The 10,000-nt window shown below is 49.4% G+C and overlaps 1 protein-coding gene across 1 annotated transcript in view; it reads right to left on the minus strand.

The window, feature by feature from the left end:
* Positions 1–10,000, minus strand: part of plxnd1 (plexin D1) — a gene marked incomplete at its 5' end in the record, with an annotated part of 145,716 nt that overhangs the window by 126,787 nt on the left and 8,929 nt on the right. Inside the window, 2 exon segments of the mRNA XM_083639237.1 lie at positions 8,277–8,377; positions 9,560–9,697. Of these exon segments, the coding sequence (XP_083495363.1) occupies positions 8,277–8,377; positions 9,560–9,697 (239 nt within the window).

Consider the following 10,000-nt stretch of genomic DNA (forward strand, 5'->3'; position numbering starts at 1 on the left):
CACAGACACACACACACACAGACACACACACACACACACACACACACACACACACACACACACACGTGCTCACAGCCCTCAATAGCCTCGGGCGATGCCTCAAGAGCTACAGCACAACTCATCATGAAATCTCTATCTCTTTTGATCTGCTTTAATCACCAAACAACCAACCAACACACACACGTCACACACACACACACACACACACACACACACACACACACACACACACACACACACACACACACGCACACGCGCACACACACACACACAGGATACAAACCGAGGGGGGAGGTCTGTCTGTGGAAAATGATGCCAATGCGGAAGTGCCAAAAACTGCAGTTCCTCGAATGGGAAAATGAGCCGACTTCTCACTTGAATGATAACCTCAGTAACACTTTCCTCCTGAGTTGATGGTCTCAATACAGCACGATGTTCATTTAGTATTATGGTCTCAATACAGCACGACGTTCATTTAGTATTATGGTCTCAATACAGCACGACGTTCATTTAGTATTATGGTCTCAATACAGCACGATGTTCATTTAGTATTATGGTCTCAATACAGCACGATGTTCATTTAGTATTATGGTCTCAATACAGCACGACGTTCATTTAGTATTATGGTCTCAATACAGCACGACGTTCATTTAGTATTATGGTCTCAATACAGCACGACGTTCATTTAAGCCGTTTTCCCACATGCGCTTTTTACCGCTAAATGACCGGAACGCGGTCTAATGCCTTCATGTGTGAAAGTTGTTTTCCGGTATAAGCGCGACCCCGTCATCGCGGACATTTCACCAGTTTCGAGCCAGTCAGAAGAGCGGTATGCCGCGATAAGCGACACAAGTGTGAAACGTGTCAAGTCATTTGCCGGTCCTTCTCATGGGCGAGGTGTACACACGTTGCTTAATGTTCCAGCGGACATAATCTAATCATTCGCGCACATTAAAGCAAACTGGCGAAATGATCTTGTGATAATAAGAGCGGTATGTCAGCTTCATGTGTGGGCGTGCCGATTTCCCCCTCTCCCCTCTCTGCTGCCTGCTCGCTCTCTGGCCAGTCCTTCAGTCCTCCTTCAGTCAGCAGCCCGACAGGGACACAGACAGCTCTGAGAGTCTGGCAAGCCGCCCAATGCTTGTTGAGAAAGCAAATGCATGAAGCGAAATGTGGAAGTATTTTGCTGACAGCGAAGGCAAGCCCCCTGGACACATCAAACGAAGCCAGTCTGTAAAAAGTGCTTCAACGCAACAACCATGTGACTCCCCCGTCCAAACTGTCCAGGCAGGCACCTAGGGACCAAACAACCATGTGACTCCCCTGTTCAAACTGTCTAGGCAGGCACCTATAGGGACCAAACAACCATGTGACTCCCCCGTCCAAACTGTCCAGGCAGGCACCTATAGGGACCAAACAACCATGTGACTCCCCTGTTCAAACTGTCTAGGCAGGCACCTATAGGGCCCAAACAACCATGTGACTCCCCCGTCCAAACTGTCCAGGCAGGCACCTATAGGGCCCAAACAACCATGTGACTCCCCCGTCCAAACTGTCCAGGCAGGCACCTAGTGACCAAACAACCATGTGACTCCCCCGTCCAAACTGTCTAGGCAGGCACTTATAGGGCCCAAACAACCATGTGACTCCCCTGTCCAAACTGTCCAGGCAGGCACCTAGTGACCAAACAACCATGTGACTCCCCTGTCCAAACTGTCCAGGCAGGCACCTATAGGGACCAAACAACCATGTGACTCCCCTGTTCAAACTGTCTAGGCAGGCACCTATAGGGCCCAAACAACCATGTGACTCCCCCGTCCAAACTGTCCAGGCAGGCACCTATAGGGCCCAAACAACCATGTGACTCCCCCGTCCAAACTGTCCAGGCAGGCACCTAGTGACCAAACAACCATGTGACTCCCCCGTCCAAACTGTCTAGGCAGGCACTTATAGGGCCCAAACAACCATGTGACTCCCCTGTCCAAACTGTCCAGGCAGGCACCTAGTGACCAAACAACCATGTGACTCCCCCGTCCAAACTGTCTAGGCAGGCACTTATAGGGCCCAAACAACCATGTGACTCCCCCGTCCAAACTGTCCAGGCAGGCACCTAGTGACCAAACAACCATGTGACTCCCCCGTCCAAACTGTCTAGGCAGGCACCTATAGGGCCCAAACAACCATGTGACTCCCCTGTCCAAACTGTCCAGGCAGGCACCTATAGGGCCCAAACAACCATGTGACTCCCCCGTCCAAACTGTCCAGGCAGGCACCTATAGGGCCCAAACAACCATGTGACTCCCCTGTCCAAACTGTCCAGGCAGGCACCTATAGGGCCCAAACAACCATGTGACTCCCCCGTCCAAACTGTCCAGGCAGGCACCTATAGGGACCAAACAACCATGTGACTCCCCTGTTCAAACTGTCCAGGCAGGCACCTAGGGACCAAACAACCATGTGACTCCCCTGTTCAAACTGTCTAGGCAGGCACCTATAGGGCCCAAACAACCATGTGACTCCCCTGTTCAAACTGTCCAGGCAGGCACCTAGGGACCAAACAACCATGTGACTCCCCTGTTCAAACTGTCCAGGCAGGCACCTAGGGACCAAACAACCATGTGACTCCCCTGTTCAAACTGTCCAGGCAGGCACCTAGGGACCAAACAACCATGTGACTCCCCTGTTCAAACTGTCTAGGCAGGCACCTATAGGGCCCAAACAACCATGTGACTCCCCTGTTCAAACTGTCCAGGCAGGCACCTAGGGACCAAACAACCATGTGACTCCCCTGTTCAAACTGTCCAGGCAGGCACCTAGGGACCAAACAACCATGTGACTCCCCTGTTCAAACTGTCCAGGCAGGCACCCAGGGACCAAACAACCATGTGACTCCCCTGTTCAAACTGTCTAGGCAGGCACCTATAGGGACCAAACAACCATGTGACTCCCCTGTCTAAACTGTCCAGGCAGGCACCTATAGGGACCAAACAACCATGTGACTCCCCCGTCCAAACTGTCCAGGCAGGCACCTATAGGGACCAAACAACCATCTGACTCCCCCGTCCAAACTGTCCAGGCAGGCACCTATAGGGCCCAAACAACCATGTGACTCCCCCGTCCAAACTGTCCAGGCAGGCACCTATAGGGCCCAAACAACCATGTGACTCCCCTGTCCAAACTGTCCAGGCAGGCACCTATAGGGCCCAAACAACCATGTGACTCCCCCGTCCAAACTGTCCAGGCAGGCACCTATAGGGACCAAACAACCATGTGACTCCCCTGTCTAAACTGTCCAGGCAGGCACCTATAGGGACCAAACAACCATGTGACTCCCCCGTCCAAACTGTCCAGGCAGGCACCTATAGGGACCAAACAACCATGTGACTCCCCCGTCCAAACTGTCCAGGCAGGCACCTATAGGGCCCAAACAACCATGTGACTCCCCTGTCCAAACTGTCCAGGCAGGCACCTATAGGGACCAAACAACCATGTGACTCCCCTGTCCAAACTGTCCAGGCAGGCACCTATAGGGACCAAACAACCATCTGACTCCCCCGTCCAAACTGTCCAGGCAGGCACCTATAGGGACCAAACAACCATGTGACTCCCCCGTCCAAACTGTCCAGGCAGGAACCTAGTGACCAAACAACAATGTGACTCCCCTGTCCAAACTGTCCAGGCAGGCACCTAGTGACCAAACAACCATGTGACTCCCCCGTCCAAACTGTCTAGGCAGGCACCTATAGGGACCAAACAACCATGTGACTCACCTGTCTAAACTGTCCAGGCAGGCACCTAGGGACCAAACAACCATGTGACTCCCCTGTTCAAACTGTCCAGGCAGGCACCTATAGGGACCAAACAACCATGTGACTCCCCCGTCCAAACTGTCTAGGCAGGCACCTATAGGGACCAAACAACCATGTGACTCCCCTGTCCAAACTGTCCAGGCAGGCACCTAGTGACCAAACAACCATGTGACTCCCCTGTCTAAACTGTCCAGGCAGGCACCTATAGGGACCAAACAACCATGTGACTCCCCTGTCCAAACTGTCCAGGCAGGCACCTAGTGACCAAACAACCATGTGACTCCCCTGTCTAAACTGTCCAGGCAGGCACCTATAGGGACCAAACAACCATGTGACTCCCCTGTCCAAACTGTCCAGGCAGGCACCTATAGGGACCAAACAACCATGTGACTCCCCCGTCCAAACTGTCCAGGCAGGCACCTATAGGGCCCAAACAACCATGTGACTCCCCTGTCCAAACTGTCCAGGCAGGCACCTATAGGGCCCAAACAACCATGTGACTCCCCCGTCCAAACTGTCCAGGCAGGCACCTATAGGGACCAAACAACCATGTGACTCCCCTGTTCAAACTGTCCAGGCAGGCACCTAGGGACCAAACAACCATGTGACTCCCCTGTTCAAACTGTCTAGGCAGGCACCTATAGGGCCCAAACAACCATGTGACTCCCCCGTCCAAACTGTCCAGGCAGGCACCTATAGGGCCCAAACAACCATGTGACTCCCCCGTCCAAACTGTCCAGGCAGGCACCCAGGGACCAAACAACCATGTGACTCCCCCGTCCAAAGGCTAATAAAAAGCATTCTGCTCTGAACTCTACCCGACGACGTAGTCACTCACTGCCAAGATTGATTCAGCAAGATTGATGACATTTTGAAATTGAGAGTGAAGCTTTAGATTATGAAAACCAGGATGTGAGCTTCAACGCTTTATTGATTCAAATATTCAAAATGACAAGCAAATGTGTTTCCTGTCATGACGATGTGTTGTTTTATTGCCTCATAATGAACATAACTTACTGTAAGTCAATGAGCAGCTTCACTCACATGAACTGTGACTGCAGTTGAATTATGAGTTTGGGACAGTGTTACTTTGGCTCTTATTTAGAAAATAACAGCATGAGAGAAACAAAGCATTACGTCAGTCATCAGGTGTAACGTGTGTGGGATTACGTCAGTCATCAGGTGTAACGTGTGTGACATTACGTCAGTCATCAGGTGTAACGTGTGTGACATTACATCAGTCATCAGGTGTAACGTGTGTGACATTACGTCAGTCATCAGGTGTAACGTGTGTGACATTACGTCAGTCATCAGGTGTAACGTGTGTGACATTACATCAGTCATCAGGTGTAACGTGTGTGACATTACATCAGTCATCAGATGTAACGTGTGTGACATTACGTCAGTCATCAGGTGTAACGTGTGTGACATTACGTCAGTCATCAGGTGTAACGTGTGTGACATTACGTCAGTCATCAGGTGTAACGTGTGTGACATTACGTCAGTCATCAGGTGTAACGTGTGTGACATTACGTCAGTCATCAGGTGTAACGTGTGTGACATTACGTCAGTCATCAGGTGTAACGTGTGTGACATTACGTCAGTCATCAGGTGTAACGTGTGTGACATTACGTCAGTCATCAGGTGTAACGTGTGTGACATTACGTCAGTCATCAGGTGTAACGTGTGTGACATTACGTCAGTCATCAGGTGTTTGTGTGACACCAAAGCATATGGTGGCCTGATTGAATGATGTGTTTTGGGAGCAGCAGCAAGAGCAAGAGACAGATGGAGACAAATACTTAGATGACAGCAGGATGGATAGATAGCTATAGATAGATAGCTGGAGAGATGGAGGGAGAGACAGTTTTAAATCCTCAATAAAAAATTGTCTGAGGGAAGGACAGTCCTGTAGACATTTAAAGTCTACAGTCTACACCGTCGCCTACCAGATACATTTTCTTCTCTTTTTAATATTTGTTAAATGTAGTGAAATATTGCGATTTTGATTTGATTTTTTTTTACAAATGTATTGCTATACTGATGCGTGTAATTATATTGATATATTGATGTGTGTATTTCTATAGTGTTACTGATATATTGATGTAATTCTATTATTGTGGATATTGTTTTATAATTATGCGTTTTAGTTTCTGATTTTATGCTCCAAATTTTGTGCCACCGTCTACTCCCGTCCAGGGACTACAGATGCAAACAAGCTTTTAGCTATTACTGAGGCAATATATTTATTGTGCATTGACCCTTTCAAATAAACAATAAAGATCAAAATAAAGCTAAGACAGACAGACAGACAGAGACTTAGACAGTGAGATAGATAGATAGATAGATACAGTAGATAGACCATCACCACCACGGTGCCAGCTGTTGCTAATTCCCTTCTGTTTTTCCATCAGTCTTTTGTGTTGCTGCCTTCGGCTTTGGTGAAAGAGAATCGATCTCCTTGCTCAGCCTTAACATGACGGGTTTCAATTGTTTTGAGAGAGAAAAAGTCCGCTGCTCGGTTCCGTGAGTTCCGCTAGGCCCGGAGGCGGGGGTGTAGCGAAGCCGCGGGCCTTGCCTGGTGAGTGGCCACCCTGGTGGTGGCTTCCCTTCTCCCCGTAGCGTAACCCCCGCCCCCCCGCGCAGCGCATGCTGCATGTACGCTAAATAACAACAAATTGATATCCATTCTCCTGGCCAATGGTCTCATTGCCCATGTAGGTCATATACTGTAGAGGCAACAGGATTTCATAAGCAGTTTAAAAGTTCTGTGTATGGATTTAATTTGAACGTTATACTGTGCTGTTATATGCCATTCTTCCGACATGAAATGCTGTTGTAGTGGAGCCCAGCGTCGTTGTAGGCTACTTGGCTCGGGGCTGTAATGTAAATATGTGACATGAGTCACATGATTTTAGATGGGTCAAAGTCATATTTCCGGTGTATTTTGTCCATTCTATGGCCAGACGAGTTGTAATATATTGTCATGTCATGGTGTTTTGGGGTCATTAATAAACAAGATTAATTCTGTTATTTCTCTATACTTTTTTGGGGGTAGTGCTATTTTACATTGAAGTCAACGGGGAGAGGCTTGTGTTTTCGCCCTAAAAGGGGGCGTGGCCTAATTGCCGATCTGATGTATGCTCTGGGCAGAGCTACGTCCAGGTGGAGCCTGCCCTCATGCTAAGCTGTATGGTCACATCAGAGCTACGTCCAGGTGGAGCCTGCCCTCATGCTAAGCTGTATGGTCACATCAGATCTGATGTATGCTCTGGGCAGAGCTAGGTCCAGGTGGAGCCTGCCCTCATGCTAAGCTGTATGCTCTGGGCAGAACTAGGTCCAGGTGGAGCCTGCCCTCATGCTAAGCTGTATGCTCTGGGCAGAACTAGGTCCAGGTGGAGCCTGCCCTCATGCTAAGCTGTATGCTCTGGGCAGAGCTAGGTCCAGGTGGAGCCTGCCCTCATGCTAAGCTGTATGCTCTGGGCAGAGCTAGGTCCAGGTGGAGCCTGCCCTCATGCTAAAGCTGTATGCTCTGGGCAGAGCTAGGTCCAGGTGGAGCCTGCCCTCATGCTAAAGCTGTATGCTCTGGGCAGAGCTAGGTCCAGGTGGAGCCTGCCCTCATGCTAAGCTGTATGGTCACATCAGAGCTACGTCCAGGTGGAGCCTGCCCTCATGCTAAGCTGTATGGTCACATCAGATCTGATGTATGCTCTGGGCAGAGCTAGGTCCAGGTGGAGCCTGCCCTCATGCTAAGCTGTATGCTCTGGGCAGAACTAGGTCCAGGTGGAGCCTGCCCTCATGCTAAGCTGTATGCTCTGGGCAGAACTAGGTCCAGGTGGAGCCTGCCCTCATGCTAAGCTGTATGGTCACATCAGATCTGATGTATGCTCTGGGCAGAGCTAGGTCCAGGTGGAGCCTGCCCTCATGCTAAGCTGTATGCTCTGGGCAGAACTAGGTCCAGGTGGAGCCTGCCCTCATGCTAAGCTGTATGCTCTGGGCAGAACTAGGTCCAGGTGGAGCCTGCCCTCATGCTAAGCTGTATGCTCTGGGCAGAGCTAGGTCCAGGTGGAGCCTGCCCTCATGCTAAGCTGTATGCTCTGGGCAGAGCTAGGTCCAGGTGGAGCCTGCCCTCATGCTAAAGCTGTATGCTCTGGGCAGAGCTAGGTCCAGGTGGAGCCTGCCCTCATGCTAAAGCTGTATGCTCTGGGCAGAACTAGGTCCAGGTGGAGCCTGCCCTCATGCTAAGCTGTATGGTCACATCAGAGCCCAAACCAAATACACATACACCTGTCTAAGAGTGCGGTGAAGCTTTGAGTGTGTTAAAATTTATATGATGATGATAGATGAGATGGACACGTTCAAAGCCGTGCTGTAAAAATAGATAGATAGATAGATAGATCAATAGATAGATATGTGAGGAGAGAGAGAGAGACAGAGAGAGAGAGAGAGATATTTGGTTACTCTTACCTATTCTCCAGTGTGCACCAGCCACAGTGGGCGTCACCTGCTCCCAGACAGTCACTGCAGCTCCCGTACTGATCACACGCTGACACCTTCACCCTCAGCAGCTACACAGCGTGCACACACACACACACACACACACACACACACACACACACACACACACACACAGACACACACACACACAGACACACACACACAGACACACAGACACAGACACACACACACACACACACACACACAGACACACACACACACACACACACACACACAACCTTATTAAACACTCCTTAGAAGCGACTGCATGAAAACAGTTCTTTTTCAACGCCCATGCAGGCCGTTCACAGAAGAAGATGTACTTATCCAACATGTTATGATCACACAGCTTTTCATTCTGCTTTACATTGCTCTTGTCATTTTCCTCGTGCCACAGTTCTCCACGTCCGCGTCTCACAAGAACGTTATCTTATCAGCGTACGTGTGAAACTGACAGGCCTAAGCTTCTGTGGCAGGAAACGCAGTGATTTTCCCTACACCAGCCAGCCAACAATCAGCTGCGTTTGCTCACGTACTACAATGTAGTAGCTACTACCACAACCTCTCATATGAACAGTATAAAGACACATTATTACCACATCCTCTCATATGAACAGTATAAAGACACATTATTACCACAACCTCTCATATGAACAGTATAAAGACACATGATTGGTTTGGCGCCTCGGTATGAAAACATATCGCGCGTGCTGCACAGTGTGATCTTCACCACAGATATGTGACCTGCTCTGACAAAATCAGTCACATTGAGCCCGAAACACATTTTGAGTTGTATACACTGTTGGAAAGAGGAGAATGCCAGCTTTCTGCTGATATCAAAATGATAGTTGTACTCCAAAGATTGAGTGAGATACACCCCTTTATGTCTTGACTGTTTTCCAAACTATGATTTTGAGGAAAAACGGCTTCAAAGTTGGACAAAGTAAGCTAGTTCTGCTTGTCACCCTACCTTTATGAGCTTCAAAACTATATTTAGCATTCAAATTTCACAATAATCTTTACGCAGAATGAAAGCCAATGATTTATCATCTGACTCAAATCTGTTGAAATGTGTTGTTTTGTCAGAGCAGGTCACATGATGTGATTGTTTGTCTGAATTGAGGTGAGGAGGCTTCATCAGATGTGAAGTGGGATCTGCTGCATAGACATGTCTGGTCTGAAGACACTGTGTGATGAGTCTCTCCCGTGCCTGCATGAGTCACTCGGGGACACAGAGTTCCAATGATGCTTACATGGTGAGAGGTCATGAGATAAAGGAAGTTGCTGTCGTTGGGGTCGAAGGTCATGATGTGGTGAACCGATTCGCTGTCCGGCAGCTTCAGCATCAGTTTCCGTGGACTGGCCCTGGTCAGGTTCATCAGGAGGGTCAGCTGTGGAGAGGAGAGTAAAGTACGGTATGAGACAGAGCAGAGGATACAGGCTGCAGTACAGAACGCTGCAGTAGTAGTTTGTTTATGGAGGGAATGTTGGCTGAACACGCATGAAGCTTTCGAGTCACATTCATACAGTCAAACATTTACAGTAATGGCGGGGCTGCCCAGGACAACCGCAGTCTTCTCCTGTTGACCACTGAAAAGGGGGAAAAAAGGAGAGCCTGGGTGATTTGCCCCTCAACAGCAGCCACCAAGGGAGGGAAGAGAGTTTTGGATTGCTTCCTCCACCCAGACCTTCCT

Source organism: Poromitra crassiceps, assembly GCF_964638095.1.
Source record: "Poromitra crassiceps genome assembly, chromosome: 6".
Lineage (NCBI taxonomy): Eukaryota > Metazoa > Chordata > Actinopteri > Beryciformes > Melamphaidae > Poromitra > Poromitra crassiceps.